The sequence below is a fragment of the Hyla sarda genome, chromosome 4, assembly GCF_029499605.1.
Source record: "Hyla sarda isolate aHylSar1 chromosome 4, aHylSar1.hap1, whole genome shotgun sequence".
Lineage (NCBI taxonomy): Eukaryota > Metazoa > Chordata > Amphibia > Anura > Hylidae > Hyla > Hyla sarda.
The window spans coordinates 179,290,620-179,314,849 of record NC_079192.1 but is presented as its reverse complement, the minus strand read 5'-3'; the positions used below and the strand labels follow the sequence as shown (position 1 = coordinate 179,314,849).

The window sequence follows — 24,230 nt, the reverse complement described above, 5'->3', positions numbered from 1 at the left end:
GACAATTTCTCTTGTTGGCGCCGGATGGCCTGTGCAGGGGCTGACTGTTCTGCGAACATTGCCTGCTGTTGCTCCGGATGCGGTTACTGTACGCTGAGCGAATATGATGGCGGGAGTCGCCTAGGACTGACGATTCATTGTTGAAAGTTCCTTTGTTTATTTTCTAGTGGCCTGATGGGCGGCCGGGGGGGGGAGGGATGGCACTAGAGGGGTATAGGACAGTTATAATGGAGGGTAAGTGGATGTTAGGGGAGGCGGGAGGGGGGACAAAGGCTGTAGTGGGGCTTAGGGGGATAGATGGGGAGGGAGGGATACTGGGGTTGGATGTATATGGGGAAGTGGGGGGGAGCACAGAAGGAGGGAGAAAGGAGGTTAAAATCAAAATGAGCAAAAGGAGAAAAAAAAAAAAATTATTACCGCTATGGCATTAATCTCCACTTTGCTACACATTTTGTACGTTTTTACAATACTCTGGTTGTGCATTTACTTACCTAATTAGTGGCTGGGTTATCCGTCCCCCCTGCTGGGCTTACCCTCATATCCTCACTATAGGGGACATACCGGCCTTTTTCGAGTTCATGGGCCCTATATATATATATATATATATATATATATATATATATATATATATACACACAGTGATGGACAACTGTCATTTGAGTCCCTAACTACCGCCGCTTCTCCTGTAACCCTAGCTGGGGCGGTGGGCATGATCAGTTTTCGCGGGCTACGGGGTACTTTGCAACTAATTGGGATCACTGTTCCTAGGTTATAGCGAGATACAGTGGTGGGGTGTCTTATATATAACGTTGATTTGATATCTGGGGGAGGGGCTGAGTCAGGCTGGATGGAGACGATTCCTCACAGCATGGGATATGCGGAGGTCCAAAGGGCGACGGGTTGCTTTGCCCACCCGGTCCAAACGATGCTTTTCTTTATACTTTTGGTTGTTACTTATTGACAAGGGGGGGGGGGGGGGACTGGGGAGCGTGTGTTTTCCTATCTCTTGTGGCTCTTGGTGTCACACTCTTCCACATACTCTGTGCTGCCTGATTATACCTCTGACTTTGGATTATGCAAATAGTTTCTTGGAATGTAAAGGGGTTGACAGAAAAGCGGGGGTGTTGCTCCTTTTCCATAAATCCTTTGCTTGCGAGGTTCTATCTGTGAGGGTTGACAACAGGGGTAGGAGCTGTACGGTACAGTTACAGGTGGTGAACGAGGAATACATGATCACTAATGTCTATGGGCGTAATGATACTAACGCTTTGTTCTTTTCAGACTTGGCGACTGACTTTGCGGGTCGATCTGCATCTGCGCAAATTGTAATGGGGATTTTAATACTGTTCTTCACCATGACGAGGACAGGAGGAGCAACAGACTGGTACAGCCGGATTCGAGGAGGCATGACGATGTTCTAGACAGGTAAGCGACACACTTAGGCTTAACTGACGTATGGTGTTCTCATCACCCTGACGGACATGACTTTACACATTATTCGCATTCACATGACTCATGGTCTAGGATCGATTATTGTTTTGTCACAGACTCGCTACTTCATAGAATAGACCGCAAATCTATAGAAGACATGGTGATCTCAGACCACTCCCCGATACTGGTTCAAATGTCAGACTCGATAGTGAGGGGTACCGATTATATTTGGAGGTTCCCCACTAGTTTGGCGAGGGATGAACGGTTTCAGACTCGGTTAAAGGGATGGTGGACTGACTATCACACTACAAACGCAGGACATATCGATAATCCTCAACTTTATTGGGATACCGCCAAGGCCGTTCTCAGGGGTCGCATTCTGGGGTACACATCGTCCCTTAAGAAAAACATTTCTCGCCAACTCACATCTTTGGGCTCTTCCCTCCGGGCAGCGTATACTGGCTTTTTATCTGACCCTTCTCCGAGTAATAAACTGGCCTGGATATCGGCCAAGTCAGGTTACGATGCCTGGATGGAAAAGAGGGATAACTTTAAATGCTCTCATTTTGAAGCATCTTTGTTTCGCTTTGGGAACAAACATGGGAGACTCCTAGCGCGATTTGCGAAGGGGACCATGCCGGCTACCAACATCACGAATCTTAGGGATGGGAAGGGAACAATTCACCGTGATTCGAAGGCCATTAATACAATTTTTAAGGCTTTCTACGAGCAACTATACTCACAATCTTCTGGCCCATTGCCAGATCTGGGCCCGTGGTTGGCACAGGACTCCCTTCCAACGCTGACCTCTGACGAACTCACGATGCTAGGGGGGGGGGACATAACAGGGGAGGAGTTGGCTGGGGCCATTAAGGGGCTGCAGTCCAACAAGGCGCCGGGACCTGATGGCTTTTCTGGCGACTTTTTCAAAATCCTGACAGCAGAGATTGCCGCTCCCTTGTTGGCCTTATATAATTCCTACCTTGGGGGCGCACCTATCCCTGACACCTCAAACACAGCTTATATAAAGGTGTTACCAAAACTGGGGAAGGATGATCGGGATCCGGCAGGCTACCGGCCTATATCACTGATTAACATTGACCTAAAGCTGGTATTGAAAATACTTGCTGACAGGCTGGCTGTTGCCCCGTCTGATTTCTCCGGTACAGGTGGGCTTTACTGAGGGAAGGTCGGCAGTGACACATATTAGAACGGTTTTGGCTCTATTGGACGACATCCACCAGCGCCCTAATGACCACCCATCCTCTGCTTTGTTATCTATTGACGCCGAAAAGGCTTTCGATAATGTGAGTTGGCAATGGCTATGGGCGGGGCTGGACCGGATGAGGTCCCTTCACCACCTACTTACGGGCCCTATACAATTCCCCATTAGCTAGGATACACACTACCGGGTTCTTATCGGATCCTTTTTCCCTTTTCCCCACAGAAGGGTACTTGCCAGGGGTGTCCCTTGTCCCTGCTCCTGTTCAACTTGGCTATTGAACCACTTTGCGGAAATTACTATTGATGGGCGAATCCTTTGGGATTCGACTAGGGGGCAGGAGGGTGTCACATACACTGTTCGCTGATGACCTTCTCATATTTCTGGCTAACCCCAGGAGGGATCTGGGGACAGTGTTTGACATCCTCGAGGAGTTTGGGACACGGGCGGGGTTCAAGGTCAATGACACTAAGAGTGTCCTGTTGGACCTCTCCCCCGCACACAGAGCATTGGCTTCTTCGGAGCTACCGAAACCGGTCACTGTTAGACACACGTCTTTCCGATATCTAGGTATTCGGGTGGGGAGAACACCATCCTCTCTGTACGTGTTAAACTACCCTCCTCTGATATGCAAAATTGTTGAGGAACTGAGGAGGTGGTCCTCTCTGTCTCTACCCCTGTTGGCCAGATGTCACCTGCTAAAAATGTTGAGTTTTCAGGGAGAAAGGGGGGGGGGGGGGGGGTTTCCCGACATTGAACACTACAACCTGTCCAGCTTATGCAGACACTGCATAGATTGGATTAGGGGTGACTCGTGTTACTCGAACACGGTCCTGTGGAAGGGGGCTTGGCGGCTCCATGGACACTTCCGGCATTGCTTCACATAAAGTACTCTTCTTTACCGAAATGTATACTCACTAGTGTTTTGTTCAGAGACACCATTGGAGCGTGGAAGAAGTGCCGGGGGTTGATGGACCTGCCTTTCTCACTGAGTAAGCATATGCCGTTATGGACTCTCCCGGAATTTACATTGGGTAGGACTACTGCACAATTCCAAGGTTGGCGGGTGGTGGGTATCCACAAGGTGGGCCACCTCTTTCATGAGACAGAACCGAGATACATGACCTTTTCCGAACTAACGGACAGATATGGACTAGGGGGAGGGCACTACTTGCCCTACTGCCAGGTGATGGCCTTCCTACGCCCTTGACTAACAGTACTGACTAGAGAACATTCTCAGACTTCTTTTGACAGCTTCATTGGCTCTTCCTCTCCTTATCATTCTCTCTCTTGCCTGTCTCGCTACCTGAAACAACGGGGAGCCGATTCCGTCATGACCTCTCTTTTCTCCTACTGGGAAAATAGATTGTCTGAAAGCGATTTGACTGTCCCGATCTTGGAGGGGTGGACTAGACTGAGAAAAGCGGTGACGAATGAGGATTGGAGGGAGACCCAGTTTAAAATCATGCATCACGCGACGTATGGTTTCTCGATGCCCAAAACAGCAGACAGACCTGATAGGATTGAACATTGTCCTAACTGTGGGGACTTTCGGACAGACCTTTTACACGGGCTATGGAGCTGTAGTCACTCACGCACTTTTTGGACCGCTATCTCTACTGACGTATTGAAGCGACTGGCACCTGAGATAGTACTGACACCTAAACTAGTGACTTTGCACGTGGGACAGGAGGATGTGCCGATCTCTCTCATGGCTCATACCGTCATCCTGGTGGCCAAATGTTGTCTGTTGGCTCACTGGTTAGACTCCAGAATGCCCATGGTGGTGGAGGTTCTTAGCCAATTGCGACAGTACATGCACCTGGACAGTTTGGAGGTTTTGCGGACTAAGGAGAAGTCGGCCAACCAATTTTTTAGGAAGTGGCTGGGCTTCATGACGACCTTTCTGACTGATGACGAGATCGTACAGGAGGTCACCCCTTTCAGGGACACAACATGGTACTTAATGAGAAATGTCTCCGGCGAACTGGGCAGACTTCGATTGCCTGACGCGCCCGCTCATGATCATTAGGGGCTCGCAGGCCAGGGATAGAGAGGGGTGACAGGGGGGAGACCTCTTACATTCCCCTTGCAGTGGGGTTCTGATTTATAATTCTAGATATGCACTTAGTTCTTGTGCGTTCCAAGCTTGGAGGCTGTGGGGAGAGGTCGACACCGAGACCCCAATATGTTCTACTGACTGTTTTGCTTTTCTATGTACCCCCTTACGGGGATCGGGGTACTGTGGGGGTTTTCACCTCTGCTGGGGAATTTTTCCAAGCCATGTTCATATCCATACGTTTCTGCCTCCTGCGAGGTTTCTATGTATTATTGCTTTGATCTTTTTCATTGATCAGCCATATTCGGGGTATGCCCCCAGGCTATTTGAGTGTATTAAAATTAAAAAAACAAATAAATAGATTTAAAAAATTTAAAGTTTTTTCCCTGAAATGCCCCTTTAATAATTTTAAAAATGTTTGGCTTCTGCAGATTTTATGTATCACTGTACACTGTATACATAGGCTTTTCACAGAAAATTCATTACAGACCTCATCTGATGGCATGATCTCTGGCCTAGTACTGGTCAAATGTCCATCAGATTTTGACATACCCCATAACAGAACCCATTAGTAAAAGAGGTCTGTCCAGTGCTGTTGGGGTCCTTTATGTGACAGGTCAGGCACTGCTTTAGTTTAAATTTTTTGTTTCTATAATGTAACAGAAAAATGGACATATGAGTTAGGGCTGGGCGGTATACCGGTTCATACCGAATTCCGACATTTTTGTGCTGCACGATATGAATTTTAACCCATACCGCAATACCGGTTTTGCCCCTCCCCACAGGAATGAATGTATTATCAGCCCAGCGCTGAGCTGTCCCCAACTAATCATATGTGATCCGCGAGTGCTGTTCTGCCCCCCCCCCCCAATTAATTATTAGCCCAGCCCAGCGCTGTCCCCATCAGGGTACTACTCACATATCAGCCGCACACGCTGCTCTCCTCGTCCTGTTTGTTGCGGCCTCCGGCACTGACACTCTATACCAGTATACCAGTGGTCTCCAACCTGCGGACCTCCAGATGTTGCAAAACTACAACTCCCAGCATGCCCGGACAGCCATTGGCTGTTCGGGTATGCTGGGAGTTGTAGTTTTGCAACATCTGGAGGTCCACAGGTTGGAGACCACTGCTCTATACTGTGCGGTATCCCTATGCCCGGGCTGCAAAAAATAAACAAAATAAACTTTAACTTACCTCCCATTAGTCCGGTACCGGCCTCACTTGTTTCCTGGAGATGGGAACGTTGGAGAGCCGTCAGCCTATCAATAGCAGCAGCGATGTTCTGCCTCGGCCGGTGATAGGCTGAGCCCACTGTCATGTATGAAGCCGGCTTCTTATTTGACAGTGGGCTCAGCCTATCACCGGCCGAGGCAGAACATCGCTGCGGCCGGTGACAGGCTGATAGCTCTCTGACGTTCCCGTCCCCAGCGTAAGGCCGACGTAGGTGCGTTAAAGTTTATTTTGTTTACCTTTTGCAGCCCGGGCATAGGGATACCGCACAGTATAGAGTGTCAGCGCCGGCGGCCGCAACATACCGGACGAGGAGGGCAGCGCATGCGGGTGATATGTGAGTATTTACCCCGATGGGGATGTGGGCTGATAATTAATATGGGGGGGGCCCTAGGAAATACCGTTATATACTGTGGAACCGCCAAAAGTAAAAAAAAATACTGCGATACACACATTTGGTCATACCGCCCAGCCCTAATATGAGTGCAAATGTGCACCTAGCCTAAGGTATTTGGGGGGAGATTCATCAAAACCTCTGCAGAGAAAAAGTGGTGCAGTTGCCCATAGCAATCAATCAGATTGCTTCTTCCATTTTCCAGAGGCCTTTGAAATCTGATTGGTTGCTATGGGCAACTTCTCTACTTTACCTCTGCACAGGAAAATGTTCCCCATTAGTCACTACAACAGAAGAAGTTATAATTTTCCAGATCAAGTAGACTGCAAATTTTTGTAATCCCTTAGGGGGAGATTTATCAAAACCTGTGCAGAGGAAAACTTGCCCAGTTGCCCATAGCAACCAATCAGCTTGCTGCTTTCAGTATTATGAAGGTCTGTGAAAAATGAAAGAAGCAATCTGATTGGTTGCTATGGGCAACTGGGCAAGTTTTCCTCTGCACAGGTTTTGATAAATCTCCCCCTTAAAGTGGAGTTAAAAATAATAAGATCACTAACCACAAAAAGAGGAATTTTGCTAATCCTTTCATATGCCTTTGATGGGGGACATTTATCAAAACATGTGTAGAGGGAGAGTGGTGCAGTTTCCCATAGAAACCAGATTGCTTTTCTCATTTTAAAAAGGCCTTTGGCACAGAAAAAAAGCAATCTGATTGGTTGTTATGGGCAACAGGACAAGTTTTCCTCTACACAGGTATTGATAAATCTCCCCCAATATGCCTCTCCAAAGAAAAGCTTTTGGACTCTTTTCTATGTGGCAAGATTTCTTATCATCCTCACAAATTACTTCATCATCACCAAACTAATAATAATAAATAATATTTACGTATATAGCACCAACAAATTATGAGATTACAAATAAGGACAAAATTTGATGCTAAAATAATAAACACCAACCATTCAAATACGAGGAGTGAGGACCTTACTCACAAGGTTATACAGTCAATGGTCCAGCCATGTTCTTTAAAGGGTAATCCATGAAAAAACTTTTTTTTCCATATCAGCTGGCTCCAGAAAGTTAAACAGATTTGTAAATTACTTCTATAAAAAATATCTTAATTCTACCAGTACTTATCAGCTGCTGAAGTTGAGTTGTTCTTTTCTGTATGACAACAGTGCTCTCTGGACAGTTCCTGAGACAGAGGTGTCAGCAGAGAGCAATGTGGTCAGACAGAAAAGAACAACTCAACTTCAGCAGCTGATAAGTACTGGAAGGATTACTTTTTTTTAATAGAAGTAATTTACAAATCTGTTGAACTTTCAGGAGCCAGTTGATATGGAAATTTTTTTTTTTCATGAAATACCACTTTTAAATTAAATAAAGGTGGATAAAGCAGTCACCAGCCAATCTGAGTGTTTAAAGTGCATAGAGCATAGGGGGACACTGCCGAAATGTAGTAGGGCATGTAATATGTCTGCTTGAAGAGATATGTCTTTAGTATGGACTGGAGAGGGGAGAGTTTAAGAGAATGAATCAGAGCAACAATCAGAGTATAAGCTCAGGGATGTGGAATTCCTATCGCCCCGACGACCGCGACATGCAATTCCAGGCGCCGGGCAGGTGAATTTTTCCTGCTTCGTGCAGGCAGGGCCGGACCTGACAAGCACGGCGGTGCTCAGCAGTCTGTATGGAGCGGGCTACCGACTTCTGTCCACTGCGTACCCTGCAGCCCCCGGCTGTTCTCAGTAGCCGGGGGTCGCCGCTAATAGCCAGCATGCAGCTGTCAAAGAAGACAGCGGCGTCTAAAGGAACATGTGAATGCTCCCTGATGGGCTAGTGGGGTGGATCAACCTCTACCTCAACCTCTTTTTTTTTAAGTTAGTAAAACATGACGGAAACTATACAAATCTGGTATTGCCGGCCTAAAGTATCAAAAGAAAATATTAGTTCAACCACAAAAGTAAATGGTGTAGAAAAGGAAACCCACAAATTTGCTAAATTATCTTTTACTATTTCAATTTTACTTCACCCATTATATATATATTTTTATTTATTTTTGGTTCAGAGAATATGTTATTGAAAAATTAAAAGGCATCATTATAGGTAGTTATGGCTATTATCGGTCGAGGAGGAAAAAATTAGAGAGTGTAAAGGCGAAAATTGGTCCAGACAAGTGGATCGTCATGAGAGACAAGGGACATTTGCTCTGCTTTAGTCACGTGGACAAGTAGTTTTTTATTACATTTCCACACCCCAGTAAGCTGTTTCAACAGTGAGAAAAGGGCGGATTCTGGAGATGTTTTTTAGGTGCAGGTGACAAGAATGTAAGGGGGACTGAATATAGGGAGTAAAGGACAAATTAGAGTCTAGTATAACTGCAAGACAGTGGGGTTTGATGGAGGAACTACATGAAGTTCTGTTTTAGAAAGATTTAGTTTTAGATAAATGGAGGACGTGATGTTTAAGACAGCAGAGAGACAGTCACTTGTATTTTGAGTGTGATTAGCGTAGACATGTTATTGGAAACCAAATCTACTGATAGTTTGTCCAATAGAGGTTATGTAGAGAGATAAGACCCAGAACAGAGGCCTGAGGAACCCAGACAGCAAGAGGAAGAGGAGAAAAAGTAGTGCAGGAAAATAATAGACGGATGGAAAACCAGGAAAGAGAAGAGTCCTTATGACCAAAGGAGCGGAGATTGCTGAGGAGGAGTTGGTGATCTACAGTGTCAAAAGCTGCAGATCGAGGAGAATTAATGAAAAGATATTGCCATTAGATTTGGCAGAAGACCATTAGTGACTTTGGTTAGAGCCGTTTCTGTGGAGTAAAGGGAACAAAAACTAGAATGTAAGGGGTCAAGAAGCAAGTTTTCAGAGAGATAGCAGATTAAAGGGGTATTCCGCAACTAGAAATCTTATCCCCTATCCAAAGGATAGGGGATAAGAGGTCTGATCGCGGGGGTCCCGCTGCTGGGGAACCCCGGGATCTTGACCCCCGCAATCAGACATCTTATCCCCTATTCTTTTGATAGGAGATAAGATGTCTAGGGCGGAGTACCCCTATAAACGGGAATAGACCAAGTGTTTGGGGAGTTTGGGGATGAAGGAGAGATCAGAGACAGATCTATAGCTGGCTGCACAGGACGGGTCCAGAGATTCTTTTTCCAGTAATGAGGTTATGACAGAATGCTCGAAAGAAGAGAGAAAAATACCAGAGGAGAGATACAGGTCACATTAGTATAAAGCAAGGTTCTTTTATTGGGACATATACAACATGTTTCAAATGGACTGGATTCTTCCTTCAGGCATTCACCCTGAGGAAGAATCAAGTCCGGATTCAAAACATATTCTTTATGTCACAATAAAAGAATCTTTCTTTATACAAATGTGAACTGCACTTGTCTATTGGAAGAGATGCCCACAGGAATGTCAGTTTTCGCTGGTGATTTTCCTGCAACACTGTTCCTGTTACCCACTTGTGGCCACAAGCAACAGAGAGCCCATGAGGCAACTGACCCATTCTAAATCTACATATCTTAAAAGGTGTTGTGCTTTCCACACAACCACATTTGGTAAGAAGTAAATCTTTATTACCAAACTCTAACACTGTATTACAGGCTTTACTAGGTGTGCACTTTTTATTTATTTATTTTTTAATAGTGTTTGCTGAATAGGTGTCTGTGTCCACTGATGCTTTGTAAATTGGAAAGCAACCATATCAAAGATGGATAATAAGAGTTCCTAATCTTACCAATGCTAAATGTCAACATTATACAGTCATGGCCGTAAATGTTGGCACCCCTGAAATTTTTCTAGAAAATGAAGTATTTCTCACAGAAAAGGATTGCAGGAACACATGTTTTGCTATACACATGTTTAGCATGGCATTTAGCATTTAGCATTGGCACCCTTAACTTAATATTTGGTTGCACACCCTTTGGAAAAAATAACTGAAATCAGTCGCTTCCTATAACCATCAATAAGCTTCTTACACCTCTCAGCCGGAACGTTAGACCACTCTTCCTTTGCAAACTGCTCCAGGTCTCTCTTATTGGAAGGGTACCTTTTCCCAACAGCAATTTTAAGATCTCTCCACAGGTGTTCAATGGGATTTAGATCTGGACTCATTGCTGACCACTTCACAACTCTCCAGCGCTTTGTAGCCATCCATTTCTGGGTGCTTTTTGATGTATGTTTGGGGTCATTGTCCTGCTGGAAAACTCAAGATCTCAGAAGCAAACCCAGCTTTCTGACACTGGGCTGTACAGTGCGACCCAAAATCCATTGGTAATCCTCAGATTTCATGATGCCTTGCACACATTCAAGGCAGCAAAAAAACATACTTCACTGTAGGTACTGTGTTCTTTTCTTTGTAGGTCTCATTCCTTTTTCGGTAAACAGTAGAATGATGTGCTTTACCAAACAGCTCTATCTTGGTCTCATCTGTCCACAAGACATTTTCCTAGAAAGATTTTGGCTTACGCAAGTTCATTTTGGCAAAATGTAGTCTTGTTTTTTTATGTTTCTGTGTCAGCAGTGGGGTCCTCCTGGGTCTCCTGCCATAGCATTTCATTTAATTTAAGTCGACGGATAGTTTGCGCTGACACTGATGCTCCGTGAGCCTGCAGGACAGCTTGAATATCTTTGGAACTTGTTTGGGGCTGCTTAGCCACCATCTGGACTATCCTGCGTTGACACCATTTATCAATTTTTCTTTTCCGTCCACGCCCAGGGAGATTAGCTACAGTGCCATGGGTAGCAAACCTCTTGATAATGTTGCGCACTGTGGACAAAGGCAAATCTAGATCTCTGGGGATGGACTTGTAACCTTAAGATTGTTGATATTTTTCCACAATTTTGGTTCTCAAATGCACACAATGCAAAGACTAAGTGAACTTCTCTCCTTTTTATCTTCTTTCAGGTGTGATTTTTATATTACCCACACCTGTTACTTGCCCCAGATGGGTTTAAAGGAGCATCACATGCTTGAAACAATCTTATTTTTCCACAATTTTGAAAGGGTTCCAATACATTTGTCCAGACCATTTTTGGAGTTTGATGTGACATTATGTCCAATTTGCTTTTTTTCCCTCCCTTTTTTTGGTTTAGTGCCAATACACACAATGGGAATAAACATGCGTATAGCAAAACATGTGTGAGAAATACTTCATTTTCTTGAAAAATTTCAGATGTGCCAACATTTATTGCTATAACTGTATTAAAAAAAAAAAAAAAAAAGGTAATTTTTGGTTTAGCCGGGAGTGTAGAACAAGTCCCTTGCTACCTCCATTGCCATAGGATATAAAGAATAATCGAGGGTAACATGCTCAGATGGTTATATTTTATTGTTATTCCCAATAGTTGCTTAAATGCAAATATTAGCTTTCACGGCATACATGATCAGGTAAACAAGACAAGATAAAGTAAAATATGACCAAGGTTGGGTTATGCTCCATTACTAGCACTTCAATTTCTACAAAAATGTCAATTTGTCTTCACGAGAAGAATTACCATGAAACCCCCCCTCTTATCCCACAAAGTCAACATTTCCTAAAGAGATCGAGGAATAAACTTCTGTTGTGATGATTTATCCTCTTTGGATTAATGAATGTAAAATAAACGTGCTTATCTTGGGCAGCCATGGAATATCATAAACAGTCCTCTCTTTTCAATTCATCTTTTCTGCCTAAGATTATGGGTCTATCAACAACCCCAAGAACTCCCAGCGTCAGCTTCCTGCTGCGAGAATGAGTGATGAGCTCACTAATGCACCGCTAAGTAAAGCTGGGGCCTGGTTATGCCTGCACAGCAAATACCTCCTGCATTGCAATCCGTTTCCGATTAAACAGGATTTAACCCTACCACAGACAACAAGGAAGGAATTGAATGTCACTAAATCAAAGCCATTTAAAGCGATTGGAAAATTTATATTGACTTTTGTTTAGTTGTTTTGGAATTTTGAGTTTATGACAACGGTGCATCATACCTAATATCTATATCTACAATAGGTAAAGAGAAAGTCTCTAAATGTTCTAACTTGGCTGCAACAAACCATTAATTGTACAATCAATTCGTCGCTGATAAATTAATCAATTAATCGATGAATCAGGGAAAGTGGCAAAAGGACAAAAAAAATAATTTGGGGGGGGGGGGGGCTTTATGTTAAAAAATCTGCACAGTAGGCATTTAAAAACAAGTGAACAAGGTTTTTTATGTTTCCCCTACGCGCCTTTTTTTAAATTGGTACAGTGTTTCCCAACCAGGGTGCCTCCAGTTGTTGCAAAACTAAAACTCCCAGCATGCCTGAACAGCCTTTGGCTGTCCGGCATGCTGGGAGTTGTAGTTTTGCAACAACTAGAGGCACCTTGGTTTGGAAACACTGACTTAGCATTTAAGGCGAAACTGTCCCTTCAGTACAAGGTACGGAAGTGTAGGCGCCATCAGTTAGGGCATAATGCGATCTAAGAGAAGGTCCTTTTCATTATTTTGCCCGCAGTTTATGAAGTTATATTCATGCTGTCTTGTAAAGCCAGTGAACAGTCGGAAGGGCCGGCTGATGCTCTCAGCTGCACGCCTCCTCCATGCCCTAACCTGATCCCAGCATTGAGCCTTAAACAATAATCATGCGGGACCAGCAAAGTAAGGAAAAGGACCTTCTCTTAGATCGCATTATGCCCTAACTAAACAATACCTCGTATGGTACTGAGCTCTGCCACCCAGCCGGCCGGCTTCAAGCGTGGAATGTGAAGTTATTGTTTGGTGATTTCATATTCCACGTCAAGAGCTCGGATTGGTAAATCGGTGCCAACCAATCAGAGCTTCCGGTGGGGAATATGAAATCACAGCACTGTAACTTCATATTCCCACGCTGAGAGCCGGCTGTGGAGCGGGTGGAGCAGAGTGCCGCTGCAGAAGTGCAGAACAGACCCAAAAAATTCCGGCATTATGACATTTGTAAATCAGAGCTCGGTTAATTGATGATGGGAGCCGTGTCACAACGAATCCCGTTATCGATTTTTAACAATAATATCGATTAATGGTTGCAGCCCTATTTCTAACTATGATGTAGTATATGTGTAGAATCTGGATGATTCAGGGGTGTTTAAATTTTGTAAAAAACTACTTGTCCACGGGACTAAAACGGAGCAAAATCTACTTGTCCCTCATGACGATCCACTTGTCCGGACCAATTTTCGCTTTTACACTCTCATTTTTTCCTCCTCGCCCTATAATAGCCATAACTACCTACTATAATGATACCTTTTTAATTGTTCCATAACATATGCTCCGAAACAAAAAAATATTAGTGAAGTGAAATTGAAATAGTAAAAAGATAATTTAGCAAATTTGGTGGTTTTCTTTTCTACGCCATTTACCTTGTGGTTGAGCTAACATGTTATTTTTATACTTTAGGTCGTGCTGATTACAGCAATACCAGATTTGTATAGTATCGGTCATGTTTTATTAAATGAAAAAAATATTCTGAACTTTTTGGAATTTTTTTAACTGCCATTTTCTGCCCCTGTAACTTTTATTTCCCCCCCCCCCCCCCCCCCCCGCATATGGGGCTGTATGAAGTCTCAATGTTTGCGCTATAATCTAGTTTTTTTTCGCTTTTAACTTTTTTCTGGCATATTATAAAAAATGCAATTCTGTGTTTTTTTTTTAATTATTTGTAATTTACGGTACGGGTTATATAATGTTATATTTTAATAGTTCGTACAATTATGCACGCAGCGATACCAAATATGTTTATTTTTATTATGTTTATATGTTTTTATATGGGAAAAGGGGGTGGTTTGAACTTTTAATATGGAAGGCTAAATGTGTGTGTTTTAAAAATTATATTACAATATATATATATATATATATATATATATATATATTATTTTTTTTTTTTTACACTTTATTAGTCCCTTAGGGGACTTTCAGGAGGAATCATTAGATTCCTCATACATATGAATAGAGTTCTATTGAGCTCTATTAATCTGTGTGCTCTGCGATCCATTGATAGAGCCTGGTCCAGCCAGGCTCTATCAATCCCTGTGATTTCTACTTAGAAGGCAGCTTGTCTAAGACTTGTGACCAAACGGACTTGTGATCAAACGGACACTATGAGAAGACATTTTTGGAGTTACCAGAGTTTTCCATTGTGATTAGTCATAAGGAGTCTGTAAAGCTGTAAACAAAAATATATTTTCCACAATATGAACAATATTTCAATCTGAAAATCACATAATCCCAATCTTGACACATGGGGACCTCTGATGTGGCCTTGCCTCCAATGGATAGTAACTGCACATTTACTGCAAAATACTACACAAACAGAAGGAAGAGGGGAGCAGTCAAGAGCTGCATGCAACCCCTGGGCTGTGAGCTGACACTGATCCATATGACAAGAAATTACCGGTTTAGGAGGTTTGTGCGTTCCATGGGCTCCTCTCTTCAGTTTTCCACATGGCCATTTGGCTTTTCCTGTAAAATAAATAAAGCATAAAGGTACTTCTTTCACCAACTGGGCACAATAAAGATTATTTAGAAACACAAATTTGGATGGCTTTTAGAACTTCTAACATTTTAGTCCTGGTGTTTTTGTTGCTCTCCCAGGTGAATAAAAAATGTTTATGTAGTTGGAGAAAATTCTCCATATAGACAAACTTAACAAATCTGCCTGCTTGTGACATGAAGGTGGCATTTTCAAATCTGAGCAGTGATGAAATTTTTTTTTTTAGCATCTTATATTTAAATGAAAAAAGTACAGTAAATTCAGCAAGGAGTTAGAATTCATTTTATTATTGCCGAAGGATGCAATGTGGAGCATTTTTACTGCAACAGACAAAAAGTTTTGAATGCGTAATGAAACACAGAGCTGCTTCTAGGACATGCAGCATTTTCTTTCTTGAAGGAGATTGACATACATACCGTATCTTATTCTAATTTGTTTTTATTTTCGATTGTATATGTTTTATGGAGACAGCCATATTGCCTGAACTGCTGCTCTTTTCATCATTCAGAAAAAGACAGAAGTCTGGAACTGACTATTCTCTTGTATGGGAGAATTTCATGTACATGCTCTGTGACCTGAGCAGAGGTCAGTGAGCAAGGAGGGGGATAAGGGGAGCTGTGACCAGAACCTTCCATAAATGGTGGATCCTGCAGTATCTACAGCATATTTAAATGTTATACTTAATTGTAATACTGCCTGTGATGACTGCTGAGAAAGGAGAACTAGCGATATCTACTTTATTATTAAGGTCAGTGGCCAGAATGAGAACAGTAAGATTCCATGATTCTTTTTAAATAGAGATAGTGACTTGGAGAATTGCTTAAAATAGACAACCAAACTTTGCTTGATACCTGTAGAAACACATTTTTATTTGCTTATATAGTGAAGCATAAGCTTTGATTAGAAAATAACGTAGAGGTTCTTGTGTGACTTTTGAAGGACCAATTGTTCTTTATAATGAAACCTTGGATTTTACCGTAAAATGTACAATAAAATTAAAATATTACTAATTGTTGGGAAATTTAAAAAAAATGCAATTCTGCTACATTTGGGGGGTTGTTTATATGCAGTACACTTTATGGTAGAACTGACATATCCTCTTTATTCTGGCAGTCAATCCAATGAAAACGATGCCAATCATTGAATTGCATTGCTCAGTTTAATCAGTGATCTATTGCATCTATCTAACAGCAGTTACAGGACCTGTAAGAGGAACTTCAGAAAGACTCCGACTGCCAGACAGAATGATCGGAACCCTGCAGTCAAGATGCGGGGGTGTCGATCACTAGGTTAGAGATGCCGTTCCTGCCAGAAACCTTTTAAATGCCGACCTATGAGGTTATTGACGAACATCACCTTGATAGATGATGTTGGCCATTTACTGTGAGTGGCAGCTACTTATGACACGCGTGCACCTCCTGCACTTGCTTCATAAAACACTGTACATTGCGACATACATGTACATCACTGTACGCTAAGGACCATGCAGCAGCAATGTACAAGTGTGTTGCATGTCCTCTAGGGGTTAATTTGTATTTGGTATAGAATCAGATGCACCTACATACATTTTTTAATGGAGCACCTACATGCATACAAAGCAAAGGGTAAGACCAATAGGTGTATATTTGTGCCAAATCATTGTTTACAAGTGTTTACTCCACAAAATAAGGTTAAACATCAAACTAGTCTTAACTATTTAGTTAGCTGCCTTCACTTCCACTCTCCATATAACAATATTGTATTAATATTTCATATAAACATTGTTGCTAATGTTTGAACCCGTTTTCTTTATTTAAAATAGGCAGAAAATGTTTTTTTTTATAAATCTGATTAAAAATACCACAAAAATTCTTTCAAAATGTGTTCAACATAATAATATAGGCCATTTTGTGAAGTTTTGTTACATTTTGTGGAAGAAATGGCTTGACTGTGTCTATTACATACAGAGTTAGTTTAGGTACTAAAAATCTTTTTGCAGTCCTCTTTTGTTTCTCTTTTTAGCTTTAGCTCGCCGTCACACTTACCTCCAAATGTAAATGAGGCATACAAAATGTAAAGTGTACCAGCAACTGGTAAGCTTACAATACTTACTCTGGGAAAAAATATAAGGAACCCAATCTTTTCCAGTGATAACAAGATCTAGGGCCCTACATGCTCCTGTCCCATAAGAAGAAGCTCCAAGCAGGCAGAGGCCATGTGATGGTTTATTCATGGCTGTACAGTACAAAGGATATCGATTGCTCACAGATGTATCCCATTTTGTGCATTGATTTTGTATTCTCTTTCCGTGTAACCTGACCACTGACAGCCCCTTGGAAGGAGATGTATTTCCCATAATCAATATGTGACCCAGATCCAGGGCACTTCCAGTGCTGGCTGATATAACAGCACAAAATAGAAGAGGTGTCCTTATTATCATGTTATGATCCAATATTATAAATCACCTCTCTCTATTGCTTTTACATTTAAACATGGTCAGGCAATATTTGAAAGTATACTGAAAGTATGTTTCATGGGAAGTTGTGGATTCCCCAAAAAATATGTTGTATTCACACTCAAAACGGGAAAGCAAACTTGGACATGTGACCATCAAACAAAATACCCCTGAATTTTACTGGAATAAAAATTACTTTTTATCCCTTTTGGAATGGGGTATGTGGGGAAAACATCTAGAAATGTGAAGGTTACATTAAATGAACATAAAAGCTCTATTAGAAATTATAAGAAAAGAACTGAGAAAATAGATGAAGAGAAGAAAGATAAATTTGGTGAAACAAGTCTGGCTAGACACTTTTCTGAAAATGGGCATCAGGTATGTGATGTGAGGTGGATGATACTGGAAGAGATAGAGAGTACTGGACAGGAAGAGTTAACTAAAAAAAACTACAGAAGGGTGAGGTATATTGGACCCAGAGGCTGGGAATGCTAGCTCCGAATGGGATCAATGTATTTTTGTAAAATTTCTGATCTCCATAGTACTGTTTTTAATGTGTTTTATAGTCACCATTGTTTTATATCATTTGTTTCTACTTTGTTATAGAACTAATGTTCTCGCGAGAAGTATGTTATATTTAATCATGGTGGTGGGTGTGCACGTGAGAGGCTTGAGAAAGGGAGTTAATTCTCCTGAAACGTCACCTTGTCTCTGGTCGGCACTCGGACCTACTGAGTAGGTCGACTTTCAGACTGCAGGACATGCAATGAATCACGGCCAGGAACAGGAGACCTCGGAGAGGCTGGTGAAATCCTAAAAGTGACAGATTGATTTTTGCTACTTTATCACTGGGTGATTATGCTTTGTTATATCCATTTATACCTGTTTGTACAACAGTTGAAGAATGTGTGGATAAAGATATTGGATACATGCAATCCCTGTTTGTCGTGCATTCACTCACTATGGATTTTATTTGGCAAAAGCAGGTTCAACATGATGCAGACTAGCCACAATGGTACATGGAGGAGGTGTGCGAGTAGTTAATCATCAGTATTTTGCACCAGAGCAACCTCCACCATGTTGCACTACGGCTAATCTGCATCAGGAGAATCTGCTTTTGTGCCAGTAACTAGTGAGTATACCACTGAAGTGGAGCAACCCTTGAATTAATCAAAGAACAGGCTATGCCCATGCCCTTGGGAGAGCCTTAGTGGGTACCTGTGAAAGTAACAATTAGAATTGTCTGGTGGCTGGTGTCTGGTGTTATGAGCTCCATCCATCTGTCTGTCATTTTGACAGGAACAAAACAGCTGCATTCTGCACTATTCTTCCTATCAAATCTGGTGGAACTACCAATGAAAGCTCCAAACCTCTGATGATTAGTGTGAACACAGTGTAAGTCAATGTGGTCTGCCAAACTATTAGTGACCATTCTGTGACAAATCTGTCCCTGCCATCATGGTTTCCAGAACAACAATGTTAATATGAACAGAGCCTCATAATGAAGCTTGTCGTGTTCTGCTGTTTCAATTGGAAGAATAGCAACACGGGTGCACACCACAGCAGGCTATTTTTCTGTGCTTTTTTTGCAATGCAAGTGAGGGGGAGTGGCACCCTCTTTAGCAGAGCACCCCTCCCTCTTCACAGGAGGTTTTGAAATCCATAGTGGATCCTGCAGGTCACCTAGTCAGAGGCTAAATGCCCAGCAGAGGTAGAGTGAGTGTATTAGGATCCCATCCGAAGTAAGGGACATGTTTTGATCACAAAGTGCACTAAGAGCCTCCATTCTTTGACCAAGAGTGCTGCTGCAACCTTCTTTTTGTATACGAAGAATAGCAATACATTCTGCTTTGTTTAAACCTGTTAACTTTTAAGACGAAACATTGCACCCATAACAAAAGTATGTTTTAATGCACCTTATGGAGGCATTTCCAAAAGGTATAAAAAAAAAAAAAAAGAATAAAAAACATGCTGATGCAGCAGACGTACACAAAAGGAAAAAAGTACAATAATCATGTTCCACTTGGTAAATTCCCCACTTCTCCAGTGACTTGCTGCACTGAACATGTGTTAGTATTACATGTACACAGATCTCTACCTTCTAATCAAGTCTAGACAGGGAAACATAGAGCAAACTTTTTCCGCTGTTTTGCTAATATTAAAGTATACCTGTCATTAGGGATCGACCGATATCGGTTTTTTTTTAGAGCCGATACTGATAATCGGTGCAGGTTAGGGCCGATAGCCGATAACTTATACCGATATTCCGGTGTAAATTATGGGCTATTTATCCCCCCCCCCCGCGACACCACTGCAGATCATTGATTTAAAGCGGGCGCTTTAAATCAATGAACTGCTGGGGCTTTTGCGGTGCCATAGACTGCCGCCACCCCCCGCTTCTCTCCCCCTGCCTGTCCGGGGATCCTGAGTCCTATCACCGCCACGGCGCCCCCCCCACGGCCGCACCGCTCCGTGCCCCCTACCGCCCCACCACACCGCCCCGGCCCCATTGCCTCCCCCATCCCCGGTTTTATAATTACCTGTTCCCGGGGACCACTCTACATCTGGCTCCGGTGGCGACCTCCTGAGCTGTCACTGTGCGCACTGACGGTGACGTCGCGTCACTCGTCATTGCGCACAGCGTGACGCAGTAGGAGCCAGAAGTAGCGTGGCCCCGGGAACAGGTAATTATAAAACCGGGGATGGGGGAGGCAATGGGGCCAGGGTGGTGCGGTGCGGTGGAGGGGTGCGACGCGGTGCAGTGGGGGGGGGGGGGGCGACACGGTGCGGTGGGGGGGGTGCAGTGGGGGCGGTGCGGGGGTTGGGGCATTATCGGATTATCAGCAAGGTAATTGCCGATACCCATAATGCCCAAAACCATGATTATCGGCCGATAATATAGGCCAAACCGATAATCGGTCGATCCCTACCTGTCATTAACAATCACTTTTTATATCATGTAGTAAATAACATAAGTATATTTGTAATATACATTGGTTAAAAAATGTGTATATTTTTGTCCCTGCAGCTATTACCTGTGTGTCTCTGTGACGAGACCAAATAGAGGAAGAGTGAGTGGGACAAGGGCTCTCTGCACTGAGGACAAGCAGGGCTCTGTGCACTGAGGACAAGCAGGGCCCTGTACACTGAGGACAAGCAGGGCACTCTGCACTGAGGACAAGCAGGGCTCTGTACACTGAGGATAAGCAGGGCTCTCTGCACTGAGGACAAGCAGGGCTCCGTGCACTGAGGACAAGCAGGCCTCTATGCACTGAGGAAAAGCAGGCCTCTGTGCACTGAGGACAAGCAGGCCTCTGTGCACGCACTGAGGACAAGCAGGGCTCGGTGCAGTGAGGAAAAGCGGGGCTCAGTGCAGTGAGGAAAAGCAGGGCTTCGTGCACTGAGGACAAGCAGGGCTCTGTACACTGAGGACAAGCGGGGCTCTGTACACTGAGGACAAGCGGGGCTCTGTGCACTGAGGACAAGCGGGGCTCTGTGCAGTGAGGACAAGCAGGGCTCCGTACACTGAGGACAAGCGGGGCTCTGTACACTGAGGACAAACAGGGCTCCGTACACTGAGGACAAGTGGGGCTCTGTACAATGAGGTCAAGCGGGGTTCCGTACACTGAGGACAAGCTGTACTCTGTGCACTGAGGACAAGCAGGCCTCTGTGCACTGAGGACAAGTGCGCACAGCGTAACGCAGGAAGCAACAAGAGCCAGAAGTAGCGTGGCCCCGGGAACAGGTAATTATAAAACCGGGGATGGGGGAGGCAATGGGGCTGGTGCGGTAGTGCGACACAGTGGGGAGGAGGGATGCGACGCGGTGCAGTGGGGGGGTGCGACGCGGTGCGGTGGGGGGGTGCGACGCAGTGCGGTGGGGGGGGGTGCAACGCGGTGGGGGGGTGGGACGCGGTGCGGTGGGGGCGGTGCGGGGGTTGGGGCATTATCGGATTATCAGCAAGGTAATTGCAGATACCCATAATGCCCAAAACCGTGAATATCGGCCGATAATATAGGCCAAACCGATAATCGGTCGATCCCTACCTGTCATTAACAATCACTTTTTATATAATGTAGTAAATAACATAAGTATATTTGTAATATACATTGGTTAAAAAATGTGTATATTTTTGTCCCTGCAGCTATTACCTGTGTGTCTCTGTGATGGGACCAAATAGAGGAAGAGTGAGTGGGACAAGGGCTCTCTGCACTGAGGACAAGCGGAGCTCTGTACACTGAGGACAAGCAGGGCTCTGTGCACTGAGGAAAAGCAGGCCTCTGTGCACTGAGGAAAAGCAGGCCTCTGTGCACTGAGGAAAAGCAGGCCTCTGTGCACTGAGGAAAAGCAGGCCTCTGTGCACTGAGGACAAGCAGGCCTCTGTGCACTGAGGACAAGCAGGCCTCTGTGCACTGAGGACAAGCAGGCCTCTGTGCACTGAGGACAAGCAGGCCTCTGTGCACTGAGGACAAGCAGGCCTCTGTGCACTGAGAACAAGCAGGCCTCTGTGCACTTAGGACGAGCAGGCCTCTGTACACTGAGGACAAGCAGGCCTCTGTACACTGAGGACAAGCAGGCCTCTGTGCAGTGAGGACAAGCAGGGCTCTGTGTAGTGAGGACAAGCAGGGCTCTGTGCAGTGAGGACAAGCAGGGCTCTGTGCACTGAGGACAAGCGGGGCTCTGTGCACTGAGGACAAGCGGGGCTCTGTGCACTGCGGACAAGCGGGGCTCTGGGCACTGAGGACAAGGGGGTCTCTGTGCACTGAGGACAAGTAGGGCCCTTTACACTGAGGACAAGCAGGGCTCTCTGCACTGAGGACAAGCAGGGCTCTATACACTGAGGATAAGCAGGGCTCTGTGCACTGAGGACAAGCAGGGCTCCGTGCATTGGGGACAAGCAGGGCTCCAAGCACTGGGGACAAGCAGGGCTCCGTGCACTGGGGACAAGCAGGGCTCTGTGCACTGAGGACAAGCAGGCCTCTGTGCACTGAGGACAAGCAGGCCTCTGTGCACTGAGGACAAGCAGGCCTCTGTGCACTGAGGACAAGCAGGGCACTGTGCGCTGAGGACAAGCAGGGCACTGTGCACTGAGGACAAGCAGGGCACCGTGCACTGAGGACAAGCAAGCCTCCGTGCAGTGAGGACAAGCAGCCCTCCGTGCACTGAGGACAAGCAGCCCTCTGTACACTGAGGACAAGCAGGCCTCTGTACACTGAGGACAAGCAGGCCTCTGTACACTGAGGACAAGCAGGCCTCTGTGCAGTGAGGACAAGCAGGGCTCTGTGCAGTGAGGACTAGCAGGGCTCTATACACTGAGGATAAGCAGGGCTCTGTGCACTGAGGACAAGCAGGGCACCGTGCACTGAGGACAAGCAAGCCTCCGTGCAGTGAGGACAAGCAGCCCTCCGTGCACTGAGGACAAGCAGCCCTCTGTACACTGAGGACAAGCAGGCCTCTGTACACTGAGGACAAGCAGGCCTCTGTACACTGAGGACAAGCAGGCCTCTGTGCAGTGAGGACAAGCAGGGCTCTGTGCAGTGAGGACTAGCAGGGCTCTATACACTGAGGATAAGCAGGGCTCTGTGCACTGAGGACAAGCAGGGCTCCGTGCATTGGGGACAAGCAGGGCTCCGTGCACTGGGGACAAGCAGGGCTCTGTACACTGAGGACAAGCAGGCCTCTGTGCACTGAGGACAAGCAGGCCTCTGTGCACTGAGGACAAGCAGGGCACTGTGCACTGAGGACAAGCAGGGCACAGTGCACTGAGGACAAGCAGGGCACCGTGCACTGAGGACAAGCAGGGCACCGTGCACTGAGGACAAGCAGGGCACCGTGCACTGAGGACAAGCAGGCCTCCGTGCAGTGAGGACAAGCAGACCTCCGTGCAGTGAGGACAAGCAGCCCTCTGTACACTGAGGGCAAGCAGACCTCTGTACACTGAGGACAAGCAGGCCTCTGTACACTGAGGACAAGCAGGCCTCTGTGCAGTGAGGACAAGCAGGGCTCTGTGCAGTGAGGACAAGCAGGGCTCTGTGCACTGAGGACAAGCAGGCCTCTGTGCACTGAGGACAAGCAGGCTCGGTGCAGTGAGGAAAAGCGGGGCTATGTGCACTGAGGACAAGCGGGGCTCTGTGCACTGAGGACAAGCGGGGCTCTGTACACTGAGGACAAGCGGGGCTCTGTGCACTGAGGACAAGCGGGGCTCTGTACACTGAGGACAAGTGGGGCTCTGTGCACTGAGGACAAGCAGGGCTGTGTGCACTGAAAACAAGCAGGGCTCTAGCTGCAGGAAAGCACTTTTTCACCCAAAAATATACATATTTTTTTAATTAATGTATATTACAAATATACATATAATGGTATTATCTATATAATATAAAAAGTTATTGTTAACGACAGGTATACTTTAATGTAGAGAGCAATGCACATGTACGGCCACCCCTATACTCAGTCTTCACAATAGATTTGCCAAACTCTACAGTTATGTAAGTACCTTCACTTTCTTTGCTCTCCAGAGGGACGCTCCAGGCTATCAGGTTTCTGGCAGTACGCCCTTCTTCTGCCACAATCTTACGAACCTTGTCATGACTATTAGATCTTTGAAAAGAAGCCTGCACATTAAACAAAAATTGTGTTCTTATAAGTAGTGCTTATAGAAAGAATTTGGTCTTATATATCATAATAAACAAAAACTAGGCATCACTACTTTAACAAATAATCAACATACCAATTTATATATAAAGGCTGAAGAATCTCAAAAGGATTTTATTCACCCAGTGTTAAGCAGCATTTCAGCTCCTCCTCTCAACCCAGTGAATAAAACCATGTTTCTTTGACATGTTGAGTGCTGCTTCTTCTTTAAGAACATGTATCCAATATTTAAAGGGGTATTTATTTATGTCATATATACTTTTGTATTGGGAATTGCTTTTCTTTTCTAACCAAATAGTGTAA

The 24,230-nt window shown here is 44.7% G+C and overlaps 1 protein-coding gene across 2 annotated transcripts in view; it reads right to left on the bottom strand.

The window, feature by feature from the left end:
* The window catches only part of SCAPER (S-phase cyclin A associated protein in the ER), a 329,263-nt gene that overhangs the window by 284,568 nt on the left and 20,465 nt on the right, over positions 1 to 24,230 (bottom strand). For both annotated transcript variants that reach the window (XM_056572933.1, XM_056572935.1), the window contains exons 2-3: positions 23,770 to 23,887; positions 14,744 to 14,811 (exon numbers count right to left, since the gene is read on the bottom strand). In XM_056572933.1, the coding sequence (XP_056428908.1) occupies positions 14,744 to 14,811; positions 23,770 to 23,887 (186 nt within the window). The remainder of the gene's footprint in view (positions 1 to 14,743; positions 14,812 to 23,769; positions 23,888 to 24,230) is intronic.